Source organism: Notolabrus celidotus, chromosome 3, assembly GCF_009762535.1.
Source record: "Notolabrus celidotus isolate fNotCel1 chromosome 3, fNotCel1.pri, whole genome shotgun sequence".
Taxonomy (NCBI): domain Eukaryota; kingdom Metazoa; phylum Chordata; class Actinopteri; order Labriformes; family Labridae; genus Notolabrus; species Notolabrus celidotus.
Genome location: NC_048274.1, coordinates 24,976,503 through 24,993,799, shown reverse-complemented (window position 1 = coordinate 24,993,799; position 17,297 = coordinate 24,976,503). Strand labels below are relative to the sequence as shown.

The 17,297-nt window shown below is 39.8% G+C and overlaps 1 protein-coding gene across 1 annotated transcript; it reads right to left on the bottom strand.

The window, feature by feature from the left end:
• Positions 1-2,200: 2,200 nt before the first annotated feature.
• On the bottom strand, positions 2,201-13,496 carry zdhhc7 (zinc finger DHHC-type palmitoyltransferase 7). The gene is made up of 8 exons (XM_034680102.1): positions 13,319-13,496; positions 11,978-12,079; positions 8,188-8,538; positions 7,306-7,430; positions 7,037-7,133; positions 6,005-6,086; positions 5,222-5,352; positions 2,201-4,983 (listed from the first exon to the last, which is right to left on the bottom strand). Exons 3-8 carry the CDS (start codon positions 8,530-8,532, stop codon positions 4,801-4,803), a joined length of 963 nt encoding a protein of 320 aa, XP_034535993.1. The 5' UTR covers positions 8,533-8,538; positions 11,978-12,079; positions 13,319-13,496; the 3' UTR covers positions 2,201-4,800.
• Between the last annotated feature and the right edge of the window lie 3,801 nt (positions 13,497-17,297).

Below are 17,297 nucleotides of genomic sequence, written 5' to 3'. Positions count from 1 at the left end.
CATTTTTACCAAGGCCAAAACAAATTTACATTTAAGGAAACAAATGTACAAAATATGAAACACTTTTACAAAGTTGGAGACAATTTTACAAACAACGGAACACTTTTAAGAGTTGTTACAGCAACCCAGACATAAGTACAATCAAGAAGAAGTTTCAATAAGTAAAAACAAAATAAGATAAAATAAAATACAATAAATAGAATAAAATAAAGATAAAATACAATTTAGATATATACAATGTTACAATTTACCATTTCTGAAACAAATTAACATTTCATTTTTACAGAAAGGGAATGTACCAAATACTGTAAGTGATGGAGTGAGGGGTCATTTAGTTTGTTTTGATGGAGAGAAACCAAACGGAGATGGACGTGGTTTACATATTAGGACATCCTCAGGTCTCAGAGAGAGGTGTCAGACCTCAGCTGAAAAAGCATCATGTCTCCAGAAAAGCTCCGTCATAGCTCCGCAAAACCTTCATCGTGTGTCAGAATTCAAATGAAATGGCCTCAGACCACATAGCCTCAGGCTAAACGGAGTCAGGCTAAAAGGAATCAGACTCAACGGTAAAAGTGTTCCGGTGTTTGTAAAATTGTCTCCAACTTTGTAAAAGTCTTTTATCTTTTGTAAATTTGTTTTGTCCTTCAGGGCCACCGTAAAAACAGCCCTACTATTTCAAATTTGTCCTCTGGGGGTTGCATACAATCATAGTGCTGACAGAGCGCACCTAAATGGCGCTCTGGGACTTTTTTCTTTAAAGTGAGGAAAAAGAATACTTGTTGTTTGCATAGTCCGGTTGAAATTCATGAAGATATTTGAGAGCACTTCATGATCCGATTAGCATCTAATTAACAAATTAATCGATACTCGATTAACTTTCGACATCCCTACCTTGTTTATTATTATAATCTATCTGTTTTTCATTTCACTCTGTCAGCTGAATCGGAAACCTGTGTTAAGTGTGTTTGCAGCAGGTTTCAGTGCTTAAAGAATATCATATTCAGCCCCACTATCAGACTCATCATGACAAAAAAATACAACAGCTGTTTTTGTAAGTTAAGTGTGAACATTTCCAGAATGTACTTGTACCTTTTGCACTAAAACAAAGGGAAACATTTGGAGTTTTCATTATTTATAGGTTATTATGTTATGATTTTACTGGTCCGGCCCACTTCAGATCAACTTGGGGAGTATGTGGCCCGAGAATTGAAATGAGTTTGACGTCCCTGTTTTAAACCACTCTACATTTCTAAAAACTGGTGTATTTGTAAAAATGTTAACCTAGTTGGATGAAATTTGCCATCTACAATCAGGTTACTGCACATCTTTATGACTGTTATTTACGGAGGGATGCTGAATTTGAAAAAGAATAGTGGCTATATAACTGATTGTTATGAAGAAAATGCATTTTGTTTGCTTCACTTTCGGTTGCAAAATCTGTGCTTATTGTTTTATGTCGGGTTTTTCTTTTTTTTGTAGCATTTCAGGTCAACAAAAAACAAACAACGCTTCATCAATAGATATAAGAATGTACGGAGCCCCTGAAGTCCCCCCCAAAAAATGTTTTTATCTTGTCCGCACGAAATACAAAATATTTATTTGGGGGACTTCAGGGGCTCCGTAAGAATGTGTCAGAAAATCAACCACAATATAAAGTTATAATTTAATCAAGTTTATTATGTAAAAGAATGACATTAAAGATATAAGACATTATAAGATTATGACACAATAAAAAAACTTGAATAAAACATTCCATTTATATACTGTTAATAGTAACCTTTATACTTTGTTATAAATCTGATGGCCTTTCTCTTTGAAGAATAATTCTCTCCAGAGAGTAGGAAACCTTTCTTATCTGTTCATTGAGATGTGAAGGGAAAGTCTGTGATCAAACCCTCACAGTGCCCAGGATCATTTCTACACATCACAAAATGCTCTTTATCCTACTAGTTCATTTTCTGCTTCAGTTTCCACAAACTTCTAACAAGTGGGAGGAAAGTTTTACACAATCTGGCAGATTCTAATTCAATCCTCTCCTTGCCATTGTATTAACTTAGGTCACACAACAGAAAGTGATGAAAATACAAGAACAGGTATAGCTTTTTGAATTCATTCTTTGATTCTATTGCTGAGCCTGAATGTCAACCTACATACCCTGTAAAAAATCCAAATTGAAGCCTTAATGAGTACAGCATCTGAGTTGGGTCATGAATCATGAATGTCCTATTATTTAATACTTGTATACATCAACCAAGCCCAAGTTTTTGCACAAATAACACCGGTCACTATTGAATATTGACATTCATTCAACACAGCAACATCTGTCAAACACTAGCCCAAACCAGCACAGGTGTTATGCTACTTCCAACATTTACATCTAAAAGTTTAGTGTTTCAGTGTATTAGTACTGCCACTGTTATCTCACGTCCTGTTTCACATTAACGTCTATTATAATCACATTTTGTAATTATTGGTCTTATGGAGACCTCTCACTGGCTCTAGATGTATTTTTGCCACCAATACCACCAACTGGTTTTAATAATGGCAGCATGTGTGTGAAACTGCCGAAAAAAACTTCTACTTTCCTGCACATGTATGAATGCAAAAGACAGCTTGTTTACAGATTTTAAGGACATGCTGTGTGCACGCTTCGTCAACATGTGCCCCTTTACAACTCACACCATAAATTAGAAGACATGTTAAGATTTAAAAACAAAGGACTGCTGAAATGAGAAAGAGATATGACATTGGCTGAGTAAGAACCTGCCAATCACCAAACAGTAACAATAGCAATCAATTGTTGCAAAGATGATGCAATTCTGCAGAATAAAATCAGACACGTGAGGCTGGCGTTAAAAAACAATACTGCAACTATTTCGGTTTCAGTGCTGTGTCCCGTAGTCCCCCCCAAAAAGACGTGTTTTACATTCTCATGACAGCATGTTTTTTTTAAGCATCAGATATGACCCTTTAGTGTAAACAGTGGAGTTTGAGTTCCTTCTTCTGACAACCACAGATGAGAACAAACAGCCGTACATTGTCTAAAATATGATAAAACGAGACAAGAATTGACAAAACATTGATAACACCCATCTATCAGCCAGGCTCGACTTTAAATCCTGTACTACAGATTCAAAAAGCCACATCCATCCAGTGCAAACAGGCCTGCTGATTATGTCAGAATAAGAGACAAGTTGTCATGTAACGAGAGAACACTTCCATAAATATGGCTGAATGAATTTGAAGGCATGGAGGAGTGTTCTAGTAACACTGGAAAAGAATCTGCTGCTATACGTCACAGGTCTGACATTTCTGGAGTGAAGCAGGAAAGGCCTCTCAAGCATCCGCAGCGCTTCTCCTGACTTTGCTCAGTGTTAAAGCTTGAATAATGAGCCCGGTACCTCAGCCTCTTCCAGCAAAGCAGCTCTTTTGTAACTCTGCAGACAGGCTGCACAATGGAGCCTGGACCCTTAAGATCAGAATAAGCTCACAATGATCCAAAGGAGCTTGTGCTAATGTTTTTAGTTCTGCTTTTCAGTTTGTGTCACCACATTTCGGCTGAGTAGCATGCAAAACCGCCATGTCAGAGACTCGGCTCCTTCTCCGGGGGGTTTATGTTTGTTTCTAAGGGTTTAAATGCTATGAGGTTTAATTTTCCATGGACTCCTACTATACACAGAAGTAGTCTGTAGTTTTCCACTTAAGGAGTGCGATGAACTTAAAACTAAGTGACATTCAGTCTTTTCAGCAGGCAAAGTTGATCCACCTGAATTGGAGGAATGACAAATTTACAGACATAGACTTAACAGGTAGTACAAAACTGATTGTTTTCCCTAACAGAGATTCCAAAGTAAAGTTTTCATCTCCAGTGAGTCATCATGGTCAACTGTTGAGGAGTGGTCACTGCGATGAAAGATAAAGAGGCTTTGGCAGTTATAAAAAAAACAATATATTTATTTCCACTGACCCAAGTAGTCTATAGAATTTACCATTTCAGCTTGAGGAGACAAACAAGACAAAGATGAGCAGATATGAAAAGCCACTCAGTCCTACTGAATAAGAATGAGGCATGTGTTCAGCTTCCTGTTCATCCATTCAAACATAGTGAACGCCTTGTTTTCAGGTGGAGATGCTGACTAATAGAGCTCTTGTCCATGCAAATCAAGGCAGCACAGATCCATTTTTGATGTCCCTCTGTGCTCCATATCCAGAGTTTCTCCTCTAGCGCCATGAAAGTGGTGCATGTCCTTGACTGTGAATCCCTCGTCTGAGTCCAATAGAACTGTTTCACTTACCCCGACTCGTCTGGGGTCCAGTGATGATCAAAGATATGTCGCCGATCCCGGATCAAGACTTTAAAAGCTGATCTTGAATCTCATGTGTCCAGCAAAGAAAACAAGCTGCAGCGGCCGTCTACTGAAGGTGCACGAGTTGGACTCAAACAGCAACCTTGGAGGGTGTCGCAAGGAATAAAAGGCTCACTCCAGTTACAAACTGCATGCGTCATCTAAAAACACACACAGAAACCTAAAAGCTGCTCATGTTAAAAACTATATTCAAGTTGTACTCGTGCAGACCACAGGTGTTGGATCTCTGTCAGCAAGTGTGAGTGATATTTCAAACTTTGAGTGGTGGTTGAGATGCACTGTGGTCCCACAGGAGCAGCCTGTCTTTGTGTCATCCACAAATGATAAAAAACAGCCTCAGGGAGCAGAGGCTCAGAGCAGCTCCCTGAAAAAACAAGGAATCTCGCTTTTGAGGCGGATAAGTGTTCTTTAGCTTCCCCGGTCTAACCTTCTCTCAGACAGAAAACTCAGACCCACTGCGACGACTGTGGGTCAAAAGCAACAAGCGCCGAAGACGCAGGCCGGTGAATGGATTACACCACAGCAGGGAGGGCGGACCTCCGAACACTGATTTCATCCCGTCCCATCTCATGCGACGCTCCCATGTTGGCTTCTCATTTTTGAGACGTTCAATTTCCTGCAAGACATTCAAAACAGTCTGTACATCAAAAGTGTCCTTCTTCAAATTTCTGTATGCTTTGTCTAATTGTTATGATATACAAATAACCGGAAAGAAGAAGAGGTACAGGGACAAAGCCAGACAATGAGGACTGCATACATTACTTATTCTACATGAACTTTTCATACACTCACTCCCCATGCCAGACATACAACTTAAGAGACACAAAACTCTGCAGGATGCAGTGGATACTCACCGTCTCATCATTGCAGATGGAGTGGATCTGCGTACCAAACATTACTGCTGTAAAAGTGAGGAAGAGGATGGCTTCAAGACAGAGGAAGATCAACAGTAGCACGGATACCCCCGGAGAGAAGTCACTGCACTCTGGCAATCGAAAAGCACATTTTTTATTTTTCAACATCAAAGTGAAAAGTCAAATAAAACAACAGCTACGTAAAAAAAAAAGACGTATCATTTGTATAACTAATGCTGCAGGGCTAACCTTACCTGACCTAGCATGAGACCACGTGCATGCTTTCTCACTCAAACTATTTTTACGAGCCGTCAATCACACAAAAAAGGTTTGAATCCACGAAACAGCTGTTGTGCTTACTTCACTACAATTTTCTCCTACCACAGCAGCCTGGAATACTTGTTAGCATGTGAAATAAATATGTTGAAGATATTTCCTTCCTTCCTTCCTTCTTAAGTCGTAATATGATCTTGTTCAGCAGGGACTGAAACTCTATGAATAAGGTATTCTAATTTTTTTTCTAGTTGATCTCTACAGAGAGACACTCAAGGGAGCAGGAACAGATCAATGACAGCTCTGTGGTGTCTGAGCTGCACAAATTCAATGACCTGTGCGGAGCTGCTGTTCTTGAGAAGTCTCTTTCCTTTCTTCCACTCTGTGCATCTTTGTTTTATCTTTTCAAGCATGTTCACTCTCTTTGTACACAGCTGCATCTCTGATTCACAAACTACACCTCCCTGACCTGCTGTGCTCATCTTTTTGAGTCAAACACTGCAACCTTACCATTCCACTGGACTTTTATACAGCTGAAGAAGTGCATGCCACTGAGGGCCAGGGCGTGGGCTGAAATCATGGCTATGTACATCTGCAGGGGAAAAGACCAGAAGAGAGGAGAGAGAGAGATGATGAATGAGAGACAAAATTCCATTCCAATCTCTTCCAACAGGGTTACTTCTCAGATCTTCTTTAAAATGAACGAAATACAGCGATGTGTTTAATAGGGATGGACATTTCAAGTCAAAATACTATTCGATAATCATTGGCATCTATTCGACGATTACTCGAATAAAATCACCACAACTGTCACTAATTTTTTCTTCTTCTTTTGTTATCATTCTAACAAAATAGTTAGTTTTGTAGTTAGCAATCTTCTTCTTCTGTTAAGACACTCTATAGCCACCGTCTGGTAGGAATACTGTATTACAACCAGGCATTGGGAAACGATGAAAAGTTTTACTTTTAAAATGAGAAAATATTCGCAGTAACTCTTCGATTTTTACTAAGTGACTGAATATTTGAATATTCGATAATCATTGCCCATCCCTAGTGTTTAACTATTCACCTTTGTATCAATGCAAAATTGTAAGAAGGACAAAACTGTTCAAATACAAATGACCTTGTAGCTCACAGCCTTAAGACAGATTTAGGTTTACGGCATTATGAAAAAGTTCCAGCCAGCATGTGAAGCCATAAAAAAGTGCTGATGTCATGTAGAAGAAGAGTCATAAACCATGTGAAGGCATTCCATGTAGGTTAATGTCCGATGTGCATGAGCTTTGAACATTAGCTGGGTGAAATACTAGTCGTGCAACTTCAGTAACTTCGAAATGAAAACTCTTCCAATACTAAGAGTAACAGAGAGTGAAGACGCATGTGCCTTCAAAGGAAATGAGCCAATGTAAACTTTTTTGGTCGTTTATCATCATGAACACTGAGTGATATCAAAGAAATTCTGTATGTAAATATTAATTCTAATCCACCACACCCTTGTTAAAAATGAAACCGGCTCCAGCATGAGTACTTGTGTATACTTACAGTGAACAGCACAAAGAACCTCTGGTTCTTTTCTCCCACACAGTTATTGACCCAGGGACAGTGGTGATCCATCTTGCGAATGCATCTTTTACAAATGCTGCCGGCAGAGGAGGAGGATGTCAAAGCACAACATGTACAACTCTACTGCTATCACAAGATAAACATACAGTGCATGTGCTTTAAAAAGCCAGTTCAGATGATACAAGTGGAGTAAAGGAGCGTGTCACGACTTCGTTCAGTGTCAAGTTGGCCTCCACACCTGGACTGACCTGCAGTGGTGAGCCCTCTCAGGCTTGATGCTGCAGCACTTCGGGCACTTGTAGATGACCTCACCAGGCTTCAGCTGTAAGCTCTCCATGTACTCCTTTGTCGCGTTGCCCTTAGGAACGGCACCCTGGGGAGGATGGAGGATAAATGATGTCTCTTACAAATGTTTTAATAAAGAAACACTAAGGCTATTACGGCTAAGGGAAATTCAAGCTGTGAGTCTCGAACCTAAAACTGCTTTTACTTTTCTTTGCAGCGCGCAAAGGGCTGAAAACAAACCAGACATGTTCATACAATACACCTCATTTCAACTTGTGGAATCTCTGTGGTATGTTAGCTGACAAAGTAGCCATTATCTGAGGGAATGACAGTCAGGTGTAACCACCACTTAAAGTGAAATCCTCAAATAATTCAAGACCTTTACAGTTGAGAGCAAACCCTATTTCTGACACATTACAGCACAGCCGTGTTCTGTGTTCTATTTTAGGCCTCTAAATGGAGCAGCTGTGAAGGCTGGGATGTTGTGGGCTAGTAAGCACAAGTGACGCCGTCATCAGTCATCATGTTTCTCAGAGTAAGAGTGAGTCAACATTGCAGCACTACTGATAATATTTGACCTGCATCTCCTGAAGTTTGACTTGACTTAAATCACTGAGAGTAATCTCAGAGTGTCAGTAAGAGAGCTCAGATTTAAGGAAAGTAACACCAATAATAGGAAACCCATGTGGTTTATGGTTGTGTCATCTTTGAGGAGCTCCACCGTCAGTCCTCCTCTTACAGCGCTGTATACGCTTTATCTGGGGGGGGGGCGCGCTCCTACTGTTCCTCCTTTCCTTCTCTATACCTTCAACCTTCCCCTCTCTGACTCTCCTTCACATCCTTACCGGGTCAGTCATCATGGTGCGCAGATGTGAGGCCAAAGCTAGCACAGCCAGAGAGTTGAAGGCGGCCCCGTTCAGCAGCGCGTACCAAAAGTTCTTGCTGGGCAGCAGCATGACAAAGTTCACCACAAATTCAGCGTAGAGCACCAGGAACCAGGTGATGCCGGCACACACCATCCCACAGCTGTCCTGGATGAACCATACTGGGCGATTCGCCCCTGCGTGGCTGGCGTGAGGACTCCCCACGATGACTCCGGCTGCCAGGCTCCCCGACTCCACGTCTGATCCTGCCGACAGCAGCGGGTGGTGCTGCTCCATGTCTCGCAGTCGGTGGTTTGAAGACTGCATACTACCCTTGAGAAAGAGAGGGGGGGATTCATGGCAAGGTTAAAGTCAGGGGATACTGCCTTAGTTTCACAATTACAACATACAAAATAACGATTGTCTTCACAATGTTTTAACAGTTGTTGTTACGTAGGTGAAGTTAAAAGACGGGAAAAGAAGCAGCTTTAAAAAGATGACTTAAAATGAATAAGAAGATTTTTAAAAGGTACAGTACTCTGATATGCAAACTGCAGAAGAATGCATAAAACACCCCTCTGAACACTACACTTTAAAAAAGACAGCTCAATCATAACAGACGGGACCCTTCTCTAGTTCCCAATTAACTCTGTCAATCGTAGGAATATGTTGGACTGCTGTGGCTCTGGAAGAAGGTCACAGAAACAAAGTATGAGCCCTTTGAGCCTTACAGCTGTAGAGCCATGAGTCACTGGAGTCTCTCCTTCTGCTGTGTTCATATCAGGGTCAGAGGAGAGCAGCCAGAGCCGGCCCCAGAGACAATGTCGGCTGCTTGAAGATAAATCAATGAAAGCTCTGCCCTTAAAGGAAACTGATCCCGCTGCTCGGCAGGCTAATAATAATCTGCATACAGTAACCTCAGCTGGCTCACGTTTGAGACAAAGTAAACAGATGGGGTTATAAATACTGATGATTAATTATGTTTTTGGTGTTGAAACTTAACTCTTGCTGGATTATTCAGAAGCAGCAGGGAGCAGATTACACAAGCAAAACATGCCAAACATTTAATCTCTTATTTGGCTCCGTGTCACGTACAAAAAAAAAATCAGCAATTTTTAAGATGCCATCTTTCTACCATGCAACACTTTATACTCAATGTAGTTGGTTTTATTCTGGTGGATATGTGCGACAATGTGCATTTGCTCATTCAGCTTTTTTTTTTTCATTAATGATCTCACCATTCTGAAAACATTCCTCCCTTTTAAGATCAGCAAAACAGCAATCGCCACATCTCTAAGATTTTTGCAAAATGTCCATCAAATTTGGGCAGCTACAGAAACAGCAGATACGAGTGTGTTTAGCTGTATAAGATGTTCTATCTAAGAGTAAAACAGGGGGGTTTAAATCTGACAATTTGAGTCTATCATCTCTAACAGGAAAGGATTCATACACATGCTTTACAGATGTGTCGTGTACACAGCTGTGACTGTGGCTTACAACACACCACACATACATACATACATACAGGCCCTTCATTCAGTGACTTAGCCCAAAGAACCTCATAAAGACTTCACTTTAGCACGCTGTTACATTCTCCCAGTCACTAGTTGGTCAATATTCAAGCAGAGCTGACTTGTTGCATTTTTTGATGGGTTGCTGGTGTCACCCAAAGCTTTAAAAGGAAACCACTGCTTCCTTTTGCTAGCATCCGAATGAGACATTTGCAGTGAGACAGCGGGTGCAGAGCTCAGCGTTCAGTCTTCAGCTGACTGGCCAACCAGGCGACTTTCCCAAACACCACACTGCTGTTTGTTTCTGCTTGCATCAAACGACTTTCCATGTCAGTGGGTGTCTTTTAAATTGCTTGCAAAATGGAAATACAAAAAAACAAAAAACAAAGGAGAAGGGGGGTTTGAGCTGCGGTGCTGAAAGCACAAAATCAGCAAAGATGTCTCCCTGACGAGAGCAAATAGACTGGAGTTAGAGGAGTCAAGTTCGGGCCACACAGTGAATTCAGATGAATTGTTTGTGAAGGGGGCTGCATGGTGGCTCACTCTTGCCTGTGTACAAGAGGTCAAAAACAACTTTTAAAACGCTTAAATGTTAAACAATCTGTGGGTCAGAGCTGACATTACTGATGCATTCAGGGTTATCTGGAAATCTAACCTCTGATGCAACACAGTGTTGCTTCAATAAGGGGAGTTTGTAGCTGCTCTTGCAATAAGATATCCCTTCAAAGAGATGAATAAATCTCCGTCAGATTACTGCTGATGGGAGCCGGGATGTTGGTGCAGTGGCGTGTGTTTCACCTGCTTTTGATCTCCACACAATCTGTTATTCTTGCATACACCAAAGCCTGCTGAAACGTGATTGGTTAATACTCAGACTACAAATGTATTTCAAGCAGAAACCAGAACACCTCCCATGTTGAAAACTCCGACCCTCGGGTACAGATTCTACATGTTTATGCAGAATCTGTAAATAGAGATTACACAACACCCTGCCATAAGATGCGTCTTTCAATGTGACCTGTAATAAGTGTATTTATTTCCAAACACAGCTCCTTACCCCGTATCACTAGCCTTGGACAGCATGCTGTGTTGTTGTTTAACAACCAGCAGCATTCTTAAGAGGGCAGAAAATGCTCCCGGCCAGTTTAGGGCGTATTGATTTTCCTGAGGTCAATGAAGGGGGTGTCCATTAAAACTCCACCAGAGGCTAGTCCAGCAGTCTGCCCTTTCCAGTCAGAGGGCACAACACACAACTGTCTCTCTCCTTATCGCTCTACTTCTCTTCTTTTTGTCATACACAACCAGCAGTCACTTCAGTGTCCCTCTGCTCACACCACGATACTAAGTCGCAGCAACCTGGGCCGGCTTCACCGATGTCAGAGACCGTTAGATGAAACAAGAGCTAAAACCGAAAAGTCTTGAAAGCAATGTTTGTTTGTCATCACGCCCCGATGAAGACTCTGTGAGGGTCAAAACTGGTTTCCCTAAATGCTTTGGTTTTTAAACTTTATGCCCTGAACTATTAAAGGCTTTTTTTAATTATTCCTTGACTCAACCTAGTATACAAGCTAGTATCAAGACAGCCTCTGTGGCTTCACCCCTTATGACAGTATTGTTATATTATTCAACAGCACCTGGCTACTACCAGGAGTTTACCACATAACCTCCCTGAGCACACAGCAACAGTTTGTTATTAGTACGGAAAACAGCAGGATGAAAATGACACACACCTTTATAAAACAAAAGAAGTTTAACAACCATTATAACAAAAAAGGACATTTTGATGTAAAAATTGAACAACCTGTAATAGCCTCTAACAAATAAGATCCTCTATAAGTGCCACAGGGCTAGAATGCCTCCAGCTCAAACATTTAACTGGTATTTTTGTATCAAGAGACAAAATGTAACATGTAATATGTTAACATGTCTGGGTATTGCCACATCCTGAGGCTGTATATACACCTTCAAATTAATGAATATAAACATTCAGTTTTGAAGGCTTGTCTAAATACTAGGTCCCAAATGACTTCTCAAGTGACTGCTCTCTGCTATTGACAGCTCAGTGAATGACTCAGTTTGTTTGTAAAAAACCTCCTGAATGTCAAAATGAGGAATGCAACTCTTCCAGTTTTTGCACAAGAGATAAACATGACATGAACTTAGCTGTTTAGATCTGTTAGCTCTTGTTTGCTCTTGTTACACATTGTTCTCAGTCAAACAAAAAGACATGCAAATTGAGAAAAAACAATGGAGAAACCTACCTAATGTGTTCTCTCTTTACAGTAATAACATGCTGTGCTGTGCATTTCCTGGACCAGGGTTCAGAATGAAGAACATATGTGGGCTGACAGGTAGGCCGACACCTGAGGAAGACAAAAAATGTACATGAGTTTTGATTTATTTGATTATACACAAACATTAAACGTATGTGGTGTTGTATATAAATGATCACACTTAGTTGCTAAAACATTACAAACAACCTTCACATAGCAAGGGATCATTTTAGTGTATAGATTTGAAGAGGTGTAGCTGATGATCTGACAGCTGTATGTATACAATGATCCATTGTGACACATTACTAACACACTTTGTGAAATGATTGCTTCCCTCCAAGATGAGTGAATCCGTATGATGTTCACAAGTTAGAAGAGTTCATTGGCAAAAACAGACCACTCCGTTTTTATACATTTTCAGAAAACATATTTCTTTTTGATGTAGATTCCTAATACAAGTTACATTTTCAGGATACCTCTGATAAGTAAAGTCATTTTGACTTAGTCAAAGCAACCCAACCTCAGTTGATTCATAATACCAAAAGCTAGTAACAGAAAAAAAAAAGTTTTTTGAAACATTTTTTTAGTTTTTCAAAAGTGAGTTAACTGTTTTTGTAAATTAACTCTTCCCCTTTTTTCACTCCCAGGAAACACACACCCTTCATGATGTCCATTCATAGCAGTGTGTTGGCACTGCAAGTATTTTCCACCAGTAGTCTATTGAGTAATCGCAAATATTCTTCCTTCTCAATGTAGCAGATATACTGTCACACCCACCAGGGTACAGCAGTGGTTACACTGACTGACATTCAACAGGATAAACACTGAAACATCCAAAACTGTACATCTTAAAACGTCTGTGTATTCTTATAATGAGTTAGAACACCACTTTGATACACAACAGAACTATTCTATTTACAGTTACAAAGACCCAAGAGGTGACCGTAACTTAAATCGATGCATTACCTTAAAGCTGAAAACAGTATTTGGTTTTCAGCAAACAGAGCTCAAACAGACTCTCCTCAGCAGATTAGTTCAGGAGGTGTGACTGAGATTAGAGCTCGTATTCAAACAACGACAGCAGATCACGTCGTGACTGAAACTGAGCGCTGTCAAACACACACAAACGACCACACTCTTCCCCACACAGCCGTGACCACTGGGCACAGCAGCTCTCCTTCAGCCTGACACTGATCACCCAGGCTGAAGGTAAATCACGCTGCTAACTGGTTAGCCACAAACAGAAGCTAAATGAGCTAGCATGCTAACACTGTGTATGAACGATACGCGCTAAATCAGAGCCTCTCGGATAAATGTTAAATTACATACCTCAATAATCCTTATATATATTCTCGGGCAAGTCTTATTAATACATGTTAAGGTCTCATTTGAGCCACAATACAGCTCCGGCGTTGCCGTGCCCGCTGCAGCGGCAACACATCGCTCTAACAACGGGCTGGTCGGCTGGTAAGTAACGACAGTGCTTCCGGGGTCCGCTTCGGGTTTACTCGGTGACGTTCGGAGGTGTTCGGGAAAGCAGTCATTGCTTGAACAGCGCCATCTCGTGTGCGTTAAAGGAAGTGCGCCTTTAAATTGGGATAAACAGTGTTGTCCACTAGTAGATGCTGTTGGCTACATGCTGTGGATGACATTGACCCAGTAAACTTTAAGGGACTTTACAGCATTAAAATACTCACTGTGTTTTGCATTTCAATGTATAATCTTTTATGTGTCTCATCATTTTATTTTTGATCAAATATTGTCATATACCTACAATTTTTATGTTTTTTTTTGTTGAGCAATTTAATATTTATATACATATATAAATATATATACACTACCAGTCAAAAGTATGGGCACACCTTCTCATTCAATGGTTTTTTATTTATTTTGATTATTTTCGACGTTGTAGATTAGATTTATATAAATATCTTGCTATATTATATTTTGTTAAATTACATTACTATTCTAACTACAACCCATGGTCATATTACATACAAATATTCTTTCTATTTATTGCTTAATTGTCATTACCAACCATAATCACACCATGTCAACCTGTCACTACTGAAACATTTTTTTAATACTGCCTGTAATTACTGCTATTTAATTTAAATTCCATTTGTAACATTGTATAAATCTAAATTGTACTCTAGCTTTATTTATCTATTTTATTTTACTTATTTTTATTTTTATTTTATTTTTTATTTTATTCTATGTTATGTTATTTTGTTTTATTTTTGTTTTATTTTTATTTTGTACTTATGTTGTACTTATTGAAACTTCTTTCTTGATTGTACTTATGTCTGGGTTGCTGTAACAACTGAATTCCCCCCCCGGGGGATCAATAAAGTAATATCTTATCTTATCTTATCTTATCTTATCTTAACACTGAAGACATCAATACTATGAAATAATCTGGTTTTGCCATAATATGGATTACAACAGAAGTCAAATAGGGCTATCCACTGTGTACTAATCCTACCTCTGAACAACACAACTGATGGTCTCAAACACATTAAGAAGGTAAGTCATTCTACAAATGAACTCTTGGCAAGGCTCATGTCAATTAGAAACCATTCCTGGAGACCACTTCATGAAGCAGACTGGGATAATACCAAGAGTGTGCAAAGCTGTCATGAAGGAAAAAGGTGGCTACTTTACAGAATCTAAAATATAAAACATATTCTGGTTTGTTAACATTTTTACTTAATGAAACAATTCCATATATGTTCTTTCATAGTTTTGATGTCTTTAGTATTAATCTACAGTGTTTCAAATCATTAACATAAATATAAACCATTAAATGAGAAGGTATTTCCAAACTTTTAACTGGTAGTGTATATTTTTAAATATATATTTAAATAAACTTGAATTTTATGTCTTGTTTTGCCCTATGTTAGATTTAATTCAATGCCCTTTATATAATGTTTTGTATTTAACTCTGTAAAGCACTTTGAAAGGCTCTCTGTATCAATGGTGCCTAAGAAATATACAGTTGAAACCAAAAGTTTACATACACTGTATAAAAAGACACATCATCTTTTTGTTCTCACTGTTTGACATCAAACCAGACTAAACGATTCTTGTTTTAGGTCAGTTAGGACTACCAAAATTATTTCTATTTGCTAAATGTCAGAATAATGAGAGAGATCATTTATTAGAGGTTTTACTTTCTTCAAAGTCAAAAGTTTAGATACACTAAGATTACTGTGCCTTTAAACATTTTGGGAAAGCCCAGAGAAAAAAAAAGATTATGTGTCTTTTTGTACAGTGTATGTAAACTTCTGGTTTCAATTGTACCTGCCTTGCTTACTGCAGCAGTGTAAGCCCTTTAAAACAGTTGGCAAAGGCAAGGCTAATACTGTTAAAAGCTATAGGCCTTGTATGAAAAAATTCATACATGCATCCATAAATATAACCTTTGTTCTGTATTCACTGTATACATACATGCATTATGTTCTTTTAGTGAGGTCAAGAGTCCGTACTTGTCAAACACACGAGCACTCACACACACACACACACACACACACACACACACACACACACACACACACACACACACACCCACACACACACACACACACACACACACACACACACACACACACACACAAACATACACACGGTAATCTACAATCAACTAATGTTTTTGCCCTTGAATCATTGAATAGCTTCCTGAAAAGTATTCATCATATCTTCAGAGGCCATCAAACCACATATACTATATTTTTATTGTACAGTTTGTGACACTTTTTTTTAGGTTTCTGGATTTTATTATTTCCCCATTCCGCACAAATAACAGTTGATTAAACTTTAAAAACTTTGTGTAATCACAAAGTAATTATGGGTTGCCTGAATATTAAAAATAATCTGCATTTTAACAACACTGACTGTCCCAGCCTTGGTCTGGATAAGTCAACACACCTGCTCCTGACTATAAAGGAAATATCAAGCCAGCTGATTTAACTGGAGTGCATCATGGTCAGAGGGGGACAGATGCCCACTTGTAGCAGTACGTCCCCAGCAGGGAGCAGCAGGAGCTTCCTGGCAGCCGTCTCTGCATGTCACGTGGCTCCCAAGAGTCAATTACAAAGGCAGGACAAAGCAGCTTGGCCCGTCCCTGCCCTGTGGCTGCAGCTGCGCAGTGAAAGCTCAGGGCTTCTGCTCTGCCCTCTCCTGTTCTGGTTCAGAGCCAATATCAGCTGTTTGCTTTATAGTGAGGAAGAGAAAAAATACCCAGCAATCCTCTAAAGCAGCTTAAAGGCTGGGGACTGAAGCCATTTCCATTTCCAGAGCTGCCTCTCTCTCTCTCTCTCTCTCTCTCTCTCTCTCTCTCTCTCTCTCTCTCTCTCTCTCTCTCTCTCTCTCTCTCTCTCTCTCCATTATGGCTGGATAAGCAGCTGACTGACTGCTAAAAGAACAGCCAAAATGGCTACATGGAAGCTGTCTGCTGTGGCATCCTCTTAAAGGCTCCCCTAAACTGATGAACATCCCCTAAAACATTACATTACAACAACGCTTACCTGGACGTATCACAACAGGCATATGAGACTGTGAATAGCAACTAAGACAAGCAGTGGTATTTGATCTTAACTCTTGATGTAATCAGGAGTCTTGTATGCAACTGAATAATGAATGCTAAGTGCTCTCGCAACAAATAAAATCTACCGCAGGGGGCCTTGGGTTCCCATGTGCATTATAGTTTTGGCAGCCCCCCTCACCTCATCCACCACCGCCATTTGTAGACATGTGGGCTTTTTGGAGTTAAATAAAGTGCAGCAAACTGTTGTTGAGAGCAGAGTGGTTTGGAGGAAGTGTCTAATGTAACAGTAACTGGTCCTCTACCCCTTTCAGGGATGAAAGAGGCGAAAAGGATGTGATTCTTTGCTTACACCAGAGAGAGGGAGAGAGGAGGAGTGATAAAAATATATTTGGAGAAGGAGAGAGAAAGAATACACAAGCAAAGGAAGAGTTCAAGTCAGGATAACACAATTCAGGATCAATGTTTCTATAATTAGCACATCTGCTTGTCAGTGGATGCTGTCTTATTTTCATTTTTAGCAAAACTACAGCTAAGCAGTCAACGTATCTGTGGCCCAAACACACTCAATAACAGGATGGCCAAACCAGCATGACTTTGACATTAAAGTTACGATGAGGTACTTTTGATTTGGGTTGATTTTGGCATCTCCTACGGGCGACTTTTCAACTCTATCAAATGATGCCAGTAGCGTTTTGAATGTGTCGCAAAATTGTGCAATTTGTGTGTTTAACGTGCTCCAATCACACAATTTGCATTGCACTA